Source organism: Triticum urartu, chromosome 4A, assembly GCF_056163025.1.
Source record: "Triticum urartu cultivar PI428250 chromosome 4A, HENAU_Tu73, whole genome shotgun sequence".
Taxonomy (NCBI): Eukaryota; Viridiplantae; Streptophyta; class Magnoliopsida; order Poales; family Poaceae; genus Triticum; species Triticum urartu.
The window spans coordinates 398,492,528-398,512,870 of record NC_141876.1 but is presented as its reverse complement, the minus strand read 5'-3'; the positions used below and the strand labels follow the sequence as shown (position 1 = coordinate 398,512,870).

The window sequence follows — 20,343 nt, the reverse complement described above, 5'->3', positions numbered from 1 at the left end:
TAGTCAACAGTTTGGCGCATGAATCGCCCCTCGTAGCCCTCTCGCGTCGCTCCCCCGCGAGCGACCGAGGGGGCAACCCTAGCCGCCGGCGCCTCAGGTCCCCCGCCCCTCTTCTCCCCTCGCTGCCGTCGGTCCGCGCCGCCGGGCAAAGCCCAGTAGGTGCTGGCGGCGGGGGGGGGGCCTATCTTCTCCTCGCACGAGGACTCGACGCGGGCGGGTGTCCTTGGGCGGTGGCGTCGCGTTCATCCGGGGCACGGCAGCATCACGGTCCCCCCGATCTCGCAGCTGACTGAAAATCCCGCGGTCGGCACAGTTTCAGTCAGCTGCGAGATCGGGGGGACCGTGATTTCCGGTGAAAATCGCGCCGACTACGGTCATGGCGGACGATGGCGGCGTCTATAACGTCGTTCCCTTCTTGAGCATCGTTGTTGTAGGTCATGGCGCCCCACTTGTGATGCTCCGCGGGAAACCCTAGATCTAGGTCTACTAGATTGGACGATGATGGCACCTAACGATGGCAATGGGTCGGGTTTGGATCGGGTTGCACAATATCAAATCCATATCCATATCCATGAAGACATTTTTTGCCCGCATATGAAAAAATCCACGGATGAAAAAATGTGTCCATATCCAAACCCGATGGATATCCATACCCACTGGATATCCATTGGGTCCTCTCGAGACATATAAATAAGACATAACACAATGTTAACATAAGCTCTTCCATTCTTCACCTTGTGGTAGGCTAGGCTTCACTTATGGTATACATTAACTTATGGTAAATCAACATTCACTGACATTCTAACTTCATTTAGTATTTTTCTAACAGATCAGAATGATGAGTCATTTAACAACGAGATAACAATAAGGGAAGGGGCGTTGGAGTATTCTACGGAGGGGATTGAATGTCAACTAATAAAACTTACGACATGGATTGTGTAATTTATTTTGCATCTTTTAGATAACAATGTGTAAAATTATAGTGGGGCATGTGATTGTGGGGTAGGGATAGTAGATTTTTGCTCATTAAGTTATACTATCAGGTCGGGTTTGGGTATACCCATGGGTACAAGATTATATCCATGCCCTACAAGCAAACAATCGGGTCGGGTTTGGGCGCCACCCATGGACACAAAAGCATATCCAAACCCTATCCATTCGGGTAGGATATCCATGTCCATGGGTAAAATTGCCATCCTTAATGGCACCTTCGATGTCGTTGTCCCTCCAGGGGGGCATCGTTTTGGAGCACGTGATGGCTGGAGGGGATAAGAGGTGGAGCGGTGTTACATCTACCGCAAGGCCAACGGCGGATCCCGACGGCATGGCGCCGCGGAGGTTCGGCGTTGGGCGCGTTGGAGATGTACTCGCGCAGGAGGATGAAACTGTCTGGCGTCATGATGGCGTTGATGGCAGAGAGGCCTGGCAAAGTCGATGCATCAGTTCTGCTCTGAGGATAACCCGAGTGAAGATGGAAGTGTCGGCCCTTGCAGCGTGTAGTGCTCAATAGGAGTGTGCCAGACCGGTGTGGGACCCAATCCAGGTAGTGGCTTTGATGGGACACACGGCTTTAAATGTTAGGCTTTGGTACGATGTCTGTTTGGTATTAGGCCCGGACATTCGACACGCGTTCATCAAGGGGATAAGAGTAGCAACAGCGTTGCCAAGATGGTGGCTTCAGGCTTATTGATGTATCACATTTATGGTCTTTGTGAATAATTAATAATATGGCTAAATGCATCGCCCAGATGCAGAGGCCAGGGTACATCCTCTTTTTCCAAAAAAAATTGGCGCAGCCCAAAAAAGTTAGATTTTTTTCTTTTTGAGTCTCACAACAAAAAGTTAGATGGGTCATCCATCATTGAAGTCTGTCTCCTGCAATTTACTATAGATGATGTGGGATGTCTGGACTCGCTGGACTGGTCCGGCGCTGCACTTGGCACTCCTCCGGTCCTTTATCCTTTCTTTCTCCCTCGCGGCTTTTAAGCTTTGAAACGAGGTGGTGCAAAATCTTAGTGAAAAAAAAAACTAAAACTGAACCTGGCTACTACCTGTTGTTCGTGGCAGCGATAGGTGGTGGAGGGAGACCTCACGAGATTCGCACCATATAACAAACAAAATACGTACTAATATGGCACTCCTCCGGTCCTTTATCCTTTCTTTCTCCCTCGCGGCTTTTAAGCTTTGAAACGAGGTGGTGCAAAATCTTAGTGAAAAAAAAAACTAAAACTGAACCTGGCTACTACCTGTTGTTCGTGGCAGCGATAGGTGGTGGAGGGAGACCTCACGAGATTCGCACCATATAACAAACAAAATACGTACTAGTATGCCACTCCTCCGGTCCTTTATCCTTTCTTTCTCCCTCGCGGCTTTTAAGCTTTGAAACGAGGTGGTGCAAAATCTTAGTGAAAAAAAAAACTAAAACTGAACCTGGCTACTGCCTGTTGTTCGTGGCAGCGACAGGTGGTGGAGGGAGACCTCACGAGATTCGCACCATATAACAAACAAAATACGTACTAGTATGGCTAAGCTGGCGCGGAAGAAAGACAAGGGAAACCAATTCAAAAAAGAAAAAAACTGGTGAGCGGACTAGTGCCGTGCAGCGGTTACAGTCCGGGTTTTGACCAGCTGGGTGGGACATGTGCAGTGCAGGTGGTGGGGCACGACGGTAAAAGCGCATAGGCAGCGAGAAGAGCGTGCCGCTGCGCAAAAAGTTATTGCGGCTCCACTCCATACGGGCCGGCCCAAGCCTAGTGTCAGGCAGGCAGCCAGGCAGCGCTCCTCCTCGTTTTAAACGCTCCGTCCTCTCTCCATCACCTCTGCTCTGCTCTCGACTCGCACCGGCACCACCGCCGCCGCCGCCTTCGCCGTCGCGTATACTCTGGCCATCTCTACACCGGACGAGGACCCCTTCCGCCGCGCGCGCTCCAGGTACCGCACCGCTCTTGGGCCCCTGCATTTCCCTCATTTTCTTCTTCTCTGCGCGTGCCTCGTTCATGTTCAGTTCCACGGACACGGAGGAAGATGCTTGTTTTCTAGACTTTTTGGTTTGGTTTCTCCTGCAATCCTTTCAGTTACTACAAGTAATTGTGACTTATGTGCGCCTCTATGGCCGGTTTTCTCAGCCAGACGCTCCTCAATTCCCGTTTCTAGTTGTTACCCGTCCACTATTATCCCGCAACACCCTGGTTCTCACTAATTAAACGATTTTTTTGCGGGTGCACTAATTAAACTACTCTATGCTTGTAGTACAGTCGATTACTACCCTTTCAAGGTTTTTTTGTTTTTTGGCAAGACCCAACCAGTGTGGCTGCAACCAGGAACCAGGATAACCAACAGTTTCCAGTAAATAATGAGTCTGCCGCTTGCCGGCAACAGGAATACCAAACGCTAGATTTGCTCTGCACAAGAAAATACTGCCCTTATAAGCTGAAAAGAAGGAGGCCATACAAATTCAACGTATTTGTTAGCTATACATTTGTTCTACAGACTAGTACTCCCTCCGTTCCTAAATATAAGTCTTTGTAAAGATTTCACTATGGACCACATATGGATGTATATAGATGCATTTTAGAGTGTAGATTCACTCATTTTGCTGTGTACGTGGTCCATGGTGAATTCTCTTCAAAGACTTACATTTAGGAACGGAGGGAGTAATAGACAAAAAAATGGACCATGTTCACAATGATGCAGAAGCCGGGGGTTTAACCCCCTTTTTGGAGAAAAAAATAGACTATGTGTTTTAATCTATGTGTTACGTACATTTCTTGTTTTTTGTCCTGGTGGAATAGTGTAGATCTAGCACTAGCAGTAAAGCATCTATGCCATGAAGCCTTTTAGTAGTACACTAGTACTGCACAGTACAGCATTTTTTTCTTTTGCTTTAAAGGAAAAGCCACACTTCTACTGCTCTAACAATTCGCTAAAACGTCTAGAAAAACAAAGCAATATTACACACGGCGACACTGGTTTTGATGAGCTTTTAAGGGCTGCAAATGCGTCAACTCTGAACCCTTGAAAAATCATGTCCTCAGCAGTGGTTTTGGAGGACCGGCCAGTACTCGATTGTTCCATGAAATTAAAAATACGACACATTTAACTTGGTACTCAGTAAACAGTTGCACGCTAACCTACATCTTGGAGTGAGTAAACAATGCTGCAGCAACCCTGGGGTCCAATTGCATGTGCAAATCTCACTCTGGATCTTCTTCCACACACTAAGCATCTCCTTGCCACTGCCCTAGCTTCCCGACTTCACATAGTTAGGCTAGTCTGGTTCAGATTTGCCTTTATCTGTGTCACTTCTCCTTTAACCTTTATTTAGTTTAGTTGGATTCTCTGATCAGGCAGCAGCTTTTTATATTGGCAATTACCTTGCATACTGGGCTTGTTATCCTGAAAAAAACGAATGAACATCATGTGTGCTGATTTCACTTGCCAATGGATTAGCTCAAAACTGGCGGTAAGGCTGCTGCAATCATGTAAGATCTGACTGCTTGGATAGTGAGCTCAAGCGTGCTGTCCTCTACAGTATACTTAGCCTGTCTTAGTTAAGCTGAGCCCACTTTAACAAAGTGCCACGTGATGTGGTTTCCTGATGCTGGAAACGAGCGTTCGTGTCTAGACTATATTTGGTTTGTGGTAATCGTACTTTGGTGTTCCATTCAAGAAAGTTGTGTGTGATATGATGTGCTCATCTTGGAGACCAGTATTGATGAGCTTTAGTTTCCTTCTTGCGTCCCCTTTCTCTGCTTTATTGATGCCTTCCGTCTTTTACATCATTGCATCTCGACCCTACCACTATGTTTTATTTTTACTTTTAGTTACTTTCTTGTGCAACTTTTTATCTCATGCTTGTATTGCCTTTAAATGAGCGCCGTTCTTTGGATGCATAATTCCTGTCCCTGGTGTTGATTAGCTGTTATGCATTTGTTATCCTATGATTTGACAATGCTTCAGGAGCATAGGGAATCATCTCCGTAGTGAATAAGAAGGCTCAGTAAAGGGCTTGGTTGCAAAACCAGCCTAGAGGCTTCCCATGCACAATTTCTGATCATTCACACTCTTCGGTTTCCTCCGTTTTATTTGACTTCCTTTTAAAAAGAGAAGCAAGCTGCACTAGCTTCAAACACAAGTTTATAAAATTGTCAGGCTCCAGTAGGAATATTTTCCCTTTGATAGTGCTTTGGTCTTTCATGGCATGACCGCGTGGGGCTTTGCCTTTGTGTTTGTTCTTCCTTAGTCCTCATTATGTCTTCCACAGGTGCGCGCATCTACACACTGGCACAAGGAACTGTGTTTCCTCCCACACTCCGCGTGCACACCCACATATCTCATGTTATTGCTTGCAGTTTTATAACGAGTTAAAGGCAAATAGATTTATGTTTGAAGTTGTTCTTTCAGTTTATCATATTTTAGCACTAAAATCTTCATTTTCATTGCAGCTGTTTCATTATTACATTGGCGTAAACAGATGAAGTTGTTGCTCATTTAGTCAAGTTGACTCCGAGATATTCTCTAATGGGTTATCTAAATCTTAGAGGCTCTTTGCTTCCATTGCTCTGTCTGCACCTGCTCCTATCACTATTCATCTCATTGGCTACAGCAGACATAGCCTCTGAGAAGCAAGCTCTCCTTGCTTTTTCCTCCGCAGTCTACCATGGCAAGAAGCTCAACTGGGATCAAAACATCTCGCTGTGCTCATGGCATGGTGTAACATGCGCAGAGGATCGGTCACATGTATTTGCCCTTAGGGTACCAGCTGCTGGGCTGATTGGTGCAATTCCTCCAAATACTCTTGGCAAGCTTGTCTCCCTTCAGGTGTTAAGCCTGAGGTCTAATCGGTTGAGCGGAAGCATTCCTTCTGATGTCATCTCACTCCCTTCTTTACGTTCCATATTTCTTCAGCATAATGAACTGTCAGGAGATTTGCCTTCCTTTGTTTCTCCAGGCCTCATCACCCTTGACCTTTCCTACAACTCCTTTACAGGGCAAATGCCTACAAGCTTGCAAAATCTTACTCAGTTATCTATCCTGAATTTAGCAGAAAATTCTTTGTCTGGACCTATTCCTGATCTCAAGCTTCCAAGCTTAAGACAATTAAATTTGAGCAATAATGAGCTGAATGGCTCAATTCCTCCCTTCCTCCAAGTATTCTCAAATAGTTCATTCCTGGGGAATCCTGGACTGTGTGGGCCTCCTCTAGCTGAATGTTCTGTTCTTCCTTCGCCGACACCCTCATTACCACCGTCGCAAACATTGCCACGACATGGAAAGAAAGTGGCTACTGGATTTATCATTGCGGCTGCTGTTGGAGGCTTTGCTGTGTTTCTGCTAGCTGCTGTTGTTTTCACCGTGTGCTTTTCAAAGAGGAAGGATAGGAAAGAAGCGGGAGCTGGTTACAAGAGCAAGGGAGCCGATGGTGCAAGGATTGACAAGCATAAAGCGGATGTGAGCAGTGGTGTCCAAATGGCTGCCAAGAACAAGTTGGTTTTCTTGGAGGGATGCAGTTACAACTTTGACTTGGAAGACTTACTGAGAGCTTCCGCAGAAGTCCTTGGCAAGGGGAGCTATGGAACCGCCTACAAAGCTTTACTCGAGGATGGCACTATAGTAGTTGTCAAGAGGCTCAAGGATGTTGTGGCAGGGAAGAAAGAATTTGAGCAGCAGATGGAGCTTATCGGAAGGGTAGGCAAACATGCAAACCTCGTGCCTCTGCGTGCTTACTACTACTCAAAGGATGAAAAGCTTGTGGTTTATGAATTTGTTACTACTGGAAGCTTTTCAGCCATGCTACACGGTACGCTAATGCCTTTCACCCCTGCATAATTTGTTTGCCTAAAGATCCATTGTTTTGTTAGCATAAGACAAACATGCCTATCATCCCTGAGCTAGCAAAACTTACATGCACAAAATGACCATGCAGATAGCAAGCTATGATATGTAGAATATACACATTCATGAACTTCACTTTCTAATTCTGTTAAGAGGACATTGTTGATTACCCACACACTGAAAATGGCTCTAATTGTTTAGCAGAAACAAGAAAAAAAAATAGCCTTTCTGTAGATGGTGTGGCAATGTTCATGTTCTGATTAAAGTGGTGATGAACAGGTATTAAGGGCCTTGTGGAGAAGACCCCATTGGACTGGAATACGAGGATGAAGATCATACTTGGAACAGCACAGGGCATTGCACACATCCATGCAGAAGGAGGCCCCAAGCTTGCTCATGGCAACATCAAGTCCACCAACGTGCTCCTGGATCAAGACCACAACCCTCATGTCTCAGACTACGGGATGAGCACTCTGATGAGCCTCCCGATCAACACCTCCCGGGTGGTGGTCGGCTACCGCGCCCCAGAGACCTATGAATCCAGGAAATTCACCCACAAGTCGGACGTCTACAGCTTCGGCGTGCTCCTCATGGAGATGCTGACCGGAAAGGCCCCCCTCCAGTCGCAGGGGCAGGAGGACGTGATCGACCTGCCCAGGTGGGTGCATTCCGTGGTCCGGGAGGAGTGGACCGCCGAGGTGTTCGACGTCACGCTGATGAAGTACCACAACATCGAGGATGAGCTGGTGCAGATGCTGCAGCTGGCCATGGCCTGCACGTCGCGGTCCCCGGACCGGCGCCCCACGATGGCAGAGGTGATCAGGATGATCGAGGACCTCCGGCAGTTCACCGCTTCCGAGAGCCGCGCCTCTTCCAATGAAAACCCCAGGGACTCCAACCCTCCATCGGCGTAAATGCTGGCTCTGGCTGGCTTGTTCGTCCAGAAGCAGCTCAAGCACTGGCTTGTATTCCATGAACAAGCCTTGTATCCCTATAACTGTGCCAATAGTCCATGCGTGCAAGTTAATTGGTAGTCTCTTTAACATGTAATCTTAATACATTGCCTCTGCTCGTGGGCATCAGACATTGTTGTGTCAGTTGACGACATTGATTATCTTCTACTACCTGCTTGCAAGTAGCAGATGCGCACACATCGCTCCTCACAAGATCGCACCCAAGCAATAGATGAAGAACTACTCCCTCCGGTCACAAACATAAGATGTTCTAACCTTTTCTCTCTCTTTTTTGCGGGGGGAAATGATACGACCCTTCGTAATAAAAACAGTAAGGTCATCGATGTTTCATCTGAAGCCGGTGTTGTCCGAAAGTACGATGCATCTACACTGGAGTATCTACGGCCAAGTAATGAAGATGAGCATACACTAGCTAATACTTGCATGCACGTTGATGCATCGTACAGAATTAATATAGGCCGAAAAAAGAAACAAGTCCAAGCTTAGAACCAGATAAGATTTATTTCAGAATTTGACATGCATACAATGGTGCAAGAAATAAAGAGAGAAAAATATGAGATGAAAGCCAGCATAGAATGCTATTCTGTTTTAATTGTAGGAGGCAAAATCCATTCGGTGCATGCAACCAAGAATTATGGCTATTTAATTGGAGATATGGAAGGAGTTAAAGAAAGAATCAAGGTACTAGGATTTATGTCCTTGTTTCAGCCGCACAAATATCACGCAAGTGCAAACGTGTCGTGGAGCGTGTAGAGTCTGCTATGTTTGAAGGAAGTTGGATGGGGTCCACCAGAACAATTAAAGGAAATAATGGCACATCAAATTATAGTCCAAGCATATTTAGAATTAGATATTCCTTGTAACAGATTGCATGCTAAAAATAAGGCATGTAACCTTGTGGGTCTCGGGAGAAGTTTCAGGTTCGGTTTAGAGTTTCCTTTTATGTTCTTTTTGTGCGTGTGTGCAGCCTATAAAGGCCAAAGGTGCGACCATGTAAAACTGAGGTTATATTTTGATATGAAATAGACAGATGTGTTTTTAGGGGTAGACACCCGTATCAAGTTTTTGAGATAGCTTTAGAAAACCTCTTTGTTGCGATTTCTGTGAGGAAATTGTTTTGCGCGTGAGGTGCCGTCGTCCAGATTGTTTCTCTCGTGCTGAGCCGCAAGGTTCAAACCCTCTACTTCGTGTGCATCGCATGCGCGGGCGAGAGGTTACTGTTACTGAAGGTGGAGTACCGTGAAAGGTCGGGCCATAACAACGGATCGGATCTCCCAACGAGGTTCGGTTCTCATCAGGTGGTATTCAGAGCAAGGTTATTCACGGTACAATATTATTCTTCGAGTTCTATTGGATTTTTTTTATCATGAGGAAAGATTGTAGCTCGCAATTGATGATGTCGGCGGAGAAGGATCCATTGCGTGCCTTGCCGTGGTACCAATGCTTTACGCGTGTGCGTGTAGGGCCGGCGAGTTGTTCAACTTTGATGAATTGCTATTCTGGGATGAATTTGATGAGTCGGACTATGGTTGATGCTTTGAACCTGCCGTTGATTGAACATCTAGAACCATATGAGCTTTGGTGGAAGGACAAGTTTGTCAAGATTATGCATCGCGTCGAGGTACAGTTCAGTTTATGCGGATATGGTGATCTGGTCTTGTGTGATGTTCTTCCTATGCACATGCATACATGTTCGATAATGCTAGGAAAACCATGGACGGATAAAGGACAATTAACATATCATTCAGTGGGAGAATTTTCTTTTGCTCATGGAGGACAGCATGTACCGCTTGACTCATGCACATTTAATCAGTATAGGGCAGATCGTCAGAAGCGAGATATTGCTCATGCCGCATCAGAAGTAGAAAAGAAGAGGGTCAAAGTTACCGAAAATTTTACGGTGGTCGTCCAGTCTGCAAATAAAAATATTGTTGAAGAAATTGACTCGAAACGGAGGACGGTTTCGATTCAAGGGGGAGATGATGATACGACCCTTCGTAATAAAAACAGTAAGGTCATCGATGTTTCATCTGAAGCCGGTGTTGTCCGAAAGTACGATGCATCTACACTGGAGTATCTACGGCCAAGTAATGAAGATGAGCATACACTAGCTAATACTTGCATGCACGTTGATGCATCGGACAGAATTAATATAGGCCGAAAGAAGAAACAAGTCCAAGCTCAGAACCAGATAAGATTTATTTCAGAATTTGACATGCGTACAATGGTGCAAGAAATAAAGAGAGAGAAATATGAGATGAAAGCCAGCATAGAATGCTATTCTGTTTTAATTGTAGGAGGCAAAATCCATTCCGTGCATGCAACCAAGAATTATGGCTATTTAATTGGAGATATGGAAGGAGTTAAAGGAAGAATCAAGGTACTAGGATTTATGTTCTTGTTTCAGCCGCACAAATATCACGCAAGTGCAAACGTGCCGTGGAGCGTGTGGAGTCTGCTATGTTTGAGGGAAGTCGAATGGGGTCCACCAGAACAATTAAAGGAAATAATGGCGCACCAAATTATAGTCCAAGCATATTTAGAATTAGATATTCCTTGTAACAGATTGCATGCTAAAAATAAGGCATGTAACCTTGTGGGTCTCGGGAGAAGTTTCAGGTTCGGTTTAGAGTTTCCTTTTATGTTTTTTTTGTGCGTGTGTGCAGCCTATAAAGGCCAAAGGTGCGACCATGTAAAACTGAGGTTATATTTTGATATGAAATAGACAGATGTGTTTTCAGGGGTAGACACCCGTATCAAGTTTTTGAGGTAGCTTTAGAAAACCTCTTTGTTGCGATTTCTGTGAGGAAATTGTTTTCCGCGTGAGGTGCCGTCGTCCAGATTGTTTCTCTCGTGCTGAGCCGCAAGGTTCAAACCCTCTACTTCGTGTGCATCGCGTGCGCGGGCGAGAGGTTACTGTTACTGAAGGTGGAGTACCGTGAAAGGTCGGGCCATAACAACGGATCGGATCTCACAACGAGGTTCGGTTCTCGTCAGGTGGTATTCAGAGCAAGGTTATTTACGGTACAATATTTTTCTTCGAGTTCTATTGGATTTTTTTTATCATGAGGAAAGATTGTAGCTCGCAATTGATGATGTCGGCGGAGAAGGATCCATTGCGTGCCTTGCCGTGGTACCAATGCTTTACGCGTGTGCGTGTAGGGCCGGCGAGTTGTTCAACTTTGATGAATTGCTATTCTGGGATGAATTTGATGAGTCGGACTATGGTTGATGCTTTGAACCTGCCGTTGATTGAACATCTAGAACCATATGAGCTTTGGTGGAAGGACAAGTTTGTCAAGATTATGCATCGCGTCGAGGTACAGATCAGTTTATGCGGATATGGTGATCTGGTCTTGTGTGATGTTCTTCCTATGCACATGCATACATGTTCAATAATGCTAGGAAAACCATGGACGGATAAAAGACAATTAACATATCATTCGGTGGGAGAATTTTCTTTTGCTCATGGAGGACAGCATGTACCGCTTGACTCATGCACATTTAATCAGTATAGGGCGGATCGTCAGAAGCGAGATATTGCTCATGCCGCATCAGAAGTAGAAAAGAAGAGGGTCAAAGTTACCGAAAATTTTACGGTGGTCGTCCAGTCTGCAAATAAAAATATTGTTGAAGAAATTGACTCGAAACGGAGGACGGATTCGATTCAAGGGGGAGATGATGATACGACCCTTCGTAATAAAAACAGTAAGGTCATCGATGTTTCATCTGAAGCCGGTGTTGTCCGAAAGTACGATGCATCTACACTGGAGTATCTACGGCCAAGTAATGAAGATGAGCATACACTAGCTAATACTTGCATGCACGTTGATGCATCGGACAGAATTAATATAGGCCGAAAGAAGAAACAAGTCCTAGCTCAGAACCAGATAAGATTTATTTCAGAATTTGACATGCGTACAATGGTGCAAGAAATAAAGAGAGAGAAATATGAGATGAAAGCCAACATAGAATGCTATTCTGTTTTAATTGTAGGAGGCAAAATCCATTCCGTGCATGCAACCAAGAATTATGGCTATTTAATTGGAGATATGAAAGGAGTTAAAGGAAGAATCAAGGTACTAGGATTTATGTTCTTGTTTCAGCCGCACAAATATCACGCAAGTGCAAACATGCCGTGGAGCGTGTGGAGTCTGCTATGTTTGAAGGAAGTCGAATGGGGTCCACCAGAACAATTAAAGGAAATAATGGCGCACCAAATTATAGTCCAAGCATATTTAGAATTAGATATTCCTTGTAACAGATTGCATGCTAAAAATAAGGCATGTAACCTTGTGGGTCTCGGGAGAAGTTTCAGGTTCGGTTTAGAGTTTCCTTTTATGTTTTTTTTGTGCGTGTGTGCAGCCTATAAAGGCCAAAGGTGCGACCATGTAAAACTGAGGTTATATTTTGATATGAAATAGACAGATGTGTTTTCAGGGGTAGACACCCGTATCAAGTTTTTGAGGTAGCTTTAGAAAACCTCTTTGTTGCGATTTCTGTGAGGAAATTGTTTTGCGCGTGAGGTGCCGTCGTCCAGATTGTTTCTCTCGTGCTGAGCCGCAAGGTTCAAACCCTCTACTTCGTGTGCATCGCGTGCGCGGGCGAGAGGTTACTGTTACTGAAGGTGGAGTACCGTGAAAGGTCGGGCCATAACAACGGATCGAATCTCACAACGAGGTTCGGTTCTCATCAGGTGGTATTCAGAGCAAGGTTATTTACGGTACAATATTTTTCTTCGAGTTCTATTGGATTTTTTTTATCATGAGGAAAGATTGTAGCTCGCAATTGATGATGTCGGCGGAGAAGGATCCATTGCGTGCCTTGCCGTGGTACCAATGCTTTACGCGTGTGCGTGTAGGGCCGGCGAGTTGTTCAACTTTGATGAATTGCTATTCTGGGATGAATTTGATGAGTCGGACTATGGTTGATGCTTTGAACCTGCCGTTGATTGAACATCTAGAACCATATGAGCTTTGGTGGAAGGACAAGTTTGTCAAGATTATGCATCGCGTCGAGGTACAGATCAGTTTATGCGGATATGGTGATCTGGTCTTGTGTGATGTTCTTCCTATGCACATGCATACATGTTCAATAATGCTAGGAAAACCATGGACGGATAAAAGACAATTAACATATCATTCAGTGGGAGAATTTTCTTTTGCTCATGGAGGACAGTATGTACCGCTTGACTCATGCACATTTAATTAGTATAGGGCGGATCGTCAGAAGCGAGATATTGCTCATGCCGCATCAGAAGTAGAAAAGAAGAGGGTCAAAGTTACCGAAAATTTTACGGTGGTCGTCCAGTCTGCAAATAAAAATATTGTTGAAGAAATTGACTCGAAACGGAGGACGGTTTCAATTCAAGGGGGAGATGATGATACGACCCTTCGTAATAAAAACAGTAAGGTCATCGATGTTTCATCTGAAGCCGGTGTTGTCCGAAAGTACGATGCATCTACATTGGAGTATCTACGGCCAAGTAATGAAGATGAGCATACACTAGCTAATACTTGCATGCACGTTGATGCATCGGACAGAATTAATATAGGCCGAAAGAAGAAACAAGTCCAAGCTCAGAACCAGATAAGATTTATTTCAGAATTTGACATGCGTACAATGGTGCAAGAAATAAAGAGAGAGAAATATGAGATGAAAGCCAGCATAGAATGCTATTCTGTTTTAATTGTAGGAGGCAAAATCCATTCCGTGTATGCAACCAAGAATTATGGCTATTTAATTGAAGATATGGAAGGAGTTAAAGGAAGAATCAAGGTACTAGGATTTATATTCTTGTTTCAGCCGCACAAATATCACGCAAGTGCAAACGTGCCGTGGAGCGTGTGGAGTCTGCTATGTTTGAAGGAAGTCGAATGGCGTCCACCAGAACAATTAAAGGAAATAATGGCGCACCAAATTATAGTCCAAGCATATTTAGAATTAGATATTCCTTGTAACAGATTGCATGCTAAAAATAAGGCATGTAACCTTGTGGGTCTCGGGAGAAGTTTCAGGTTCGGTTTAGAGTTTCCTTTTATGTTTTTTTTGTGCGTGTGTGCAGCCTATAAAGGCCAAAGGTGCGACCATGTAAAACTGAGGTTATATTTTGATATGAAATAGACAGATGTGTTTTCAGGGGTAGACACCCGTATCAAGTTTTTGAGGTAGCTTTAGAAAACCTCTTTGTTGCGATTTCTGTGAGGAAATTGTTTTGCGCGTGAGGTGCCGTCGTCCAGATTGTTTCTCTCGTGCTGAGCCGCAAGGTTCAAACCCTCTACTTCGTGTGCATCGCGTGCGCGGGCGAGAGGTTACTGTTACTGAAGGTGGAGTACCGTAAAAGGTCGGGCCACAACAACGGATCGGATCTCATAACGAGGTTCGGTTCTCATTAGAAAAAATATATGTTCTAACCTTTTTTTTTGGCAAAATATATGTTCTAACCTATTTGTGTGTTTGTTCACTCATTGTAGTCTGTATGTCGTATATATTAAAATATCCAAAACATTTTATATTTGTGATTTTAGAGTAATACAAGTATAGCACCATATTATAAGTGTCTTGTCTACATCAGCGACACTTAGGGTGTGTTTGGTTCAGAAACGAAGTGAAATGAAATGTCATGATTCCGTTCTAATAGAATGGGTCGGTTCCATCCTTGTGTTTGGTTAATGCAAATCTGAGGAATGGAACAGTTATGTTTTAGTGTTTGGTTTCAGATATGTGATGAAATGGATTTGTTCATCCCTACACTTGTCTGCTTGTGATTATGTAGAATATATTAAACTTTGAACTGGATTTCAGTCAATCAAAAACCACTGGATGCATTGGCACACACATATGGGCAAGATTAAGCTGAATTAAAAAAGAGCAGTGCATACACTGAATCAGATTTCAGAACACCAAAAACAGCCGGTTTCAGTCAAATGGCTGATCTCGACAAGACAAAGACTGAATTGGATGGGGAGCTCAACAGTACAGGGCTTAGCCCCAATCGCCGGCGCACTGGTTGGGCTCGCTGGGCGCCGGCACAGGACTGGAGACACCTGGGCGCGAAGACCGCGCCTAGCGGTGCACGAGGCCGCACAGCTGCGCGTACTACAGATCAACGCCGTCGCTCGCGGCCATCCAGCGCGGCCGTCTCGTGATGCATGAGGCCGTGCAGGAGCTGCTCGTGCACTCTGGTACGGATCTACGCCGCCGCCCGCCTCCATTAGCCGCCGTCTCTCGGTGCCCGCCGTCGCTCGCCTCCATCCAGCGCCGTCTCTCGGTGCCCGCCGTTGCTCTCCTCCCTCCAACGCCGCCTATTGCTACCCGCCGCCGCTCGTGTCGAGAGAGGGAGAGGCGATAGAGTTGCGGGAGTGCGAGGATAACGACCGGTTCCATGTGGTCCGCTCGATTTGGAGGTATGAGCGCCTTCCGCATCTGACAGAAATATTCGGTTCGTGGGAACCAGTCGGTTACCGTTCCAGCTCTATACTCCTACCAAACACCAGACGGGGCTAGGAACGGGTCCGACCCATGACATTCCGGTTGATGACTGCAACCAAACGCACCCTTAACACTTAGAACGGAACGGAGGGAGTAATAACCAATCAAGGTGGCCGTATCACCCACATACCAGAACTCAGAGAATACAAGGCATACCAACATTTCAGATGTTACTATAATATAAATCTGGCCAGTACAGCTTCTCACATGGTCAGACAAAGCCCTCTTGTATAAATCCGGAACAATAACTTCTCACGCCCCTGATAAAATTACAGGGGAGGAAAAAATCTATCGGCAGCAAGCACCGCCACAAATCACCATAGCGTCCATATCTCTGCAGAATCCAATGCACCCGTCCAACACATTCGCCACCATCTTAATGTTACGAAGAAGTTCCAAAAGCTTACTGAAAACTATGTCAGTGCAACAAAAAACAGGACTCCTCTTTCCAGCACACAGATCTCGAGCAGCCCGATGGGCAGATGTAGAGTTACTTTTGGTTCACCAAGTCTGCACCACTGACATACCTAGCAACAAACGAGATCAACCGGAAGGGTGCGCCAACAATGGGGGCATCAGTGAATGGAACCTCCTCAGCTGTCTGTGGATCATCTTCATGAATCAGTACATCATCCAACGGAACCGGCACGATTTCACCACTTGTTCTTGGTTCATCAAATCCTTGGCATGCATTTGCGTTCATGAGGCTCTGGCCAGCACCATTGCTGCTCGTTGCTTCTGCAACGTACACCGAAGTTTCATCTGCATGATCACTAGAATAGGCACCAACAGGAATGTTGCTGACATGACTGTAGATATTGTCCGAAGTAACTGCCAGCGAACTGTTCAGACCTCTATCAGCAGCAAGTTCGTGACCCTGCACACAGGGAAACATTGCATTTAAGCAATTATGAATCATTGCGACATGTAAGGAAATCACATTCCCAACAAGTGGGGAACTGAACTGTAACCACCCAGAATGGATATTCATGTAAATGAACTACGTACATAGATAATTTTTGGGTACAGTAACATCCTTACGGAAATGGACAAACATTCGCATAGTAACATACTTACTTTACTGATCACGGTCGTAAAATCAGTGGTCTGCTTATGGAGAAATGAACCGGACAGATCTGTTTGATTCATCACCTCATTTTCAGGAACCTGCATCATAAAAAAAAATCAGTTTTATAGAATAGTCTGGATGCTAAGAATTTATTACAAAGAGGTAATAAATAATACGTATTTCTGACCAGGCAATTTCATTGGAGATCAAATATTCAGTTGTAGGTTGGTAGAAATCAAATGGGTATAAACATAAGAATCAATAGAGCGATGTTCTGGACAAACTTACCTCTTTAGTAATGGAGGCTTCAGTAAGTGCAATCTTTGCTTCAAGGGTTTGTAATCTTGACTCCAATTCATCCACACTTACCACCAACCGCTGATTTTCCTCAACAGTACTTTTTGAAGTTTCATCCAATACCTTCACCTGCCAGGCTTTGTTATTAAATAGTAATATCAGAATATATAAGTAAATGTGCACATGCTACATATGAAAACCGAACAATTGAAGGTCCAGATCTGACAGATTCATATACCAACATATGAACTATTAGACACTTTTTTTAGGTTTATTAAGTATAAACAACTACTCCGCAGAACCAAAGTACGTATGCTGTATCTCCTTTTAGAAAAAAACAACTAATGCTTGCCCATAGGATACATATTGCGATATTAGCATTTCACTAAGGATTCATTTTTCTCAACCAGCTACAATGAAGAAAAATAAACAGTTGGAAACAGACGGTGTAATTCTTACCTGCTCCTGTAATGCTTTATTGGTTTCCTCCAGCAAACTTAATCTTTCTTTAAGAGAAGTCTGAAGAAAATAAGCAGCATGTCAACCCAAAACAGTTAAAAAGAAAAATGATACAAGTCCCCGAAGGCATAAAAAACGCGAAGAGAAAGTAGTGATAAGTAATCCCTCTGAACATTACCTCCTGATGAGTTAGGACACCATTGACATCCTCTACGCACTTGACTTTGTTATCCAAAACTTCCTACGTGAAATTGCGAAATAAATATTATATTGGTGTTACTGTTTCAGCAACTTTAAATAAATCAAGCCTGATTAGTGATTTGCTCCATACATGAAGTTTGAGCTGCTTGGGACGACCCAAAGACATCTCATCCCAACGACATATCTAGTGATTTTGATTCATCACTTGCATTAATAGAACTAAACTACCGATTGAGTGAACAAGCTAAATATCATGGCTTTGCAACCCCTGGCACTAAATTAACAAGCTAAAAAAGATGATCCAGTCATTTTGGGGTGATCATCCTGTAAAATGGAAGGAAGGTACTTCATTGTATTTTTAAAACTGCTTTTAGTTTTTACCAGTGTCAAAGCCTAAGCTCAAACCAAAGTTCATCGGTAAAGTTTGACCTCCTATACAACAAGACTGGCACATAGACCTTTCTCATCAAAGAAACAAATAAGTAGAAGGAACAGCAAATACCTCCTTTTTAACCAGCATATCGTACCCATTCTGTAGATTATTAAGTTTTTCCTCCAAAATGACCTAAAATAAAAGGCAATATGAGGTAAGAAAATTCAATTCATTTCACCTAGCTACATGGAAGAAAATAAATAGTAGACTCGAGAGAGTAAGATAATTTCCCAGCTGCATTGATCAAATCAAATGGTGATTACGTCCAGCACATAAAACATACCTCATTTTGTGCATGATAACCCACTTTGTTATGCAACTTTTCAAGTTCGCTCTCCATCTCGTTCTGCAGGAAAAGAAATATAAGAGTATTTTGTATGAGATGTTTCTAGTGTGCAAAATAGTCTTTTCATGTTCAGAAGTGACCGTCTGGTTCAGATAATAAGCAGACAGCAAACAGGCTTTGCATCTGTTGATACATAATCCCTTTCCTCAATTATTACCCTTAAACAAATAAATGATATTCCCCGCAAAAAAGTACATGATACTGTTATGTATGTCGACGTTAAAAACAGGGGCATGCATACATACCACTTTTTGAAGCCATAAACCTTTCTCATCTTCCAATTGCTTTATTGTATCGTGTAATTTATCCTGCGGTGGCAATGACCAATGAGTGTATTTACAAGGATGAACAGCACAAAGAATCAAATGTGCAAATGCGGAGCTGGAAGTGCAAATTGAGAAATCCAAGTAATTTTCACTGATGAAAGAGCAGGTATCTAGCAACAATATTGCAGAAATGATAACATTCTTCTTTACAGGAACGGTTAGATGGTAGGTATGCATGATCAGGGGATGTTCACAGTGAAGATATATCAAACTTGAATTGAAAAGATAGAGGCCGTTGATAGTGCAGTTACGCTTTACAGAAGAACTTACAAGCTTTGATTCAAAAAGTCGGTCCTTGCCAAGTTCCATGGTAGAATCTGAAATCCCAATGCTCATCTGATCTGCATAGACTGTATTACTGGCCTTGTGATTCTCCTGTGTCATGGTAGGTTCGTGATTCTCGTCGCATGGAATCACCTCACCAACAGACGACGATATGGTTTCATCAGCGTTTGCAACATTCTGCTTTGCATGCGGAGTCTGCTCGTGTTTCTGGTACTGTGTTCCCTCTCCAACACTGGACACTGCATCTCCAACACTGGACACTGCATCATCTGCATCAGCACCACTATAATTTTCTTTTGGAGCCAAATCATCATTGTGGCTGTGAGGAACAGCTTCATCGGCATTGGTCACCGCATCACCAGTATTCTTCCCTTGGTTTCCCTTCTTCTTCCTGTTCCTCTTCTTTTTGCTGTCCATCTCTTGGTTTGCAGCTTAGCCCTTAAATTACTATCTGTATCTACTAGCATGGCGACAACGAACAAAATGAACTTTCAGCTAATTTGTTGAACAGACCTTTTTATCAGATAGATTGAGTATCCTAAGTTCCATGGCACTCTATTGGTGAAAAATAAAAACAGATTATGTGCGTAATATTTTTATCTTCCTGCCATAAACCATACAATTTAGTCATTTCGGTAACCAACTCGTATCCCTATCTTGATTCTTGAACGCCACAAGAAAGGAAACCTCACACTTCATTCAACCAACGGCAACACAAGGCCGGATATTACGACCAAAATAATAATCTCAGCTTGTGATTTCAGCCACTACGCGCCTATGCCCATGCGTGTGTCTATATGTAAGCAACGGATTCGAACGGAGTACATAACAAGAGTTTCTACTAACAAATGCCGGCACAACACACAGCCGGCGACCCCGGAGGTGGTTCTGCGCAAGGCATCTAACTTCGACCAAAGGGAAACACAAGATCATTTTTTGTACTAATAACTTGATGACGAGTTCGAATATAAATTTCAAGGGGACACGGCGGAGGATTAAGATAAGGAAATAACAACGGCCCGGTGGTACTAACCCTAGAAACGCCGCCGCTTCTGCTGGCCACGGATTAGGGAGGTTGGGATCTGGAGGAGGGCGATGGGTTAACTGGTGGGAAGGTGGATTTTTGGGGGAGCGTTTGTTTAATTGGAAAGAGATCTTCGTAGGAGGGAGGGAGGGAGGACGGCTAGGGCGGAATGGTCGGTGGCTTGTCGCTGCGCGAGCCTGCGCGCACGTTCTATCTATTTTTCTCGCCGAAACTTCCATTCTTCCTTCGCCAATAGTACTCTACTGTGTTGTTATCTTATGCAAATGCAGAATTTTGCAGACAGGAATTCTGCATTTTGATATTATTTGACATTGCGGCGAGAAGATTTTGTTGTATGCTTCCATTTCCATACCAAATCTGTTGTCGTAATATTAATTTTTATGCTCAAGGCTAACATTTCGTTCTAGGTTGTAAAGTAAGCTTATTAGGTCTTATTTATTCGCAAAAAAAAAAAAGATTAGGTCTTATTTTCCATCGATATCCATACAAGTCAGGTATGGTGTAGGTGAAATTTATGGTTATTGAAAATGAATGGCGGTGGGGAACGAGCTGGGCCGCTCTGGCGATAAGATAGGCGACGCGC

General features: G+C 44.1%; 2 protein-coding genes across 4 annotated transcripts; one reads left to right on the top strand and one right to left on the bottom strand.

Annotated features, from left to right (window-relative positions):
- Nucleotides 1–2,713: 2,713 nt before the first annotated feature.
- Nucleotides 2,714–7,958, top strand: LOC125530838 (putative inactive receptor kinase At5g58300). 2 transcript variants are annotated; one of them, XM_048695256.2, is made up of 3 exons: nt 2,714–2,931; nt 5,445–6,799; nt 7,114–7,958. In XM_048695256.2, the coding sequence occupies exons 2-3, from the start codon at nt 5,521–5,523 to the stop codon at nt 7,746–7,748; spliced, it is 1,914 nt and encodes a 637-aa protein (XP_048551213.1). In that variant the 5' UTR covers nt 2,714–2,931; nt 5,445–5,520; the 3' UTR covers nt 7,749–7,958. The 2 variants fall into 2 exon arrangements, with proteins under 2 accessions (XP_048551213.1, XP_048551214.1); XM_048695257.2 differs by lacking the exon at nt 2,714–2,931 and adding an exon at nt 4,978–5,263.
- Nucleotides 7,959–14,664: 6,706 nt separating this feature from the next.
- On the bottom strand, nt 14,665–19,985 carry LOC125530839 (Mitochondrial ATP synthase D chain-related protein). Of its 2 annotated transcripts, none has more exons than XM_048695259.2 (10): nt 19,749–19,985; nt 18,701–19,172; nt 18,350–18,412; nt 18,042–18,104; nt 17,828–17,890; nt 17,303–17,365; nt 17,125–17,184; nt 16,657–16,794; nt 16,377–16,466; nt 14,665–16,176 (listed from the first exon to the last, which is right to left on the bottom strand). In XM_048695259.2, exons 2-10 carry the CDS (start codon nt 19,130–19,132, stop codon nt 15,790–15,792), a joined length of 1,359 nt encoding a protein of 452 aa, XP_048551216.2. In that variant the 5' UTR covers nt 19,133–19,172; nt 19,749–19,985; the 3' UTR covers nt 14,665–15,789. The 2 variants fall into 2 exon arrangements, with proteins under 2 accessions (XP_048551216.2, XP_048551215.2); XM_048695258.2 differs by having other exon boundaries at nt 18,701–19,175; nt 19,749–19,984.
- Between the last annotated feature and the right edge of the window lie 358 nt (nt 19,986–20,343).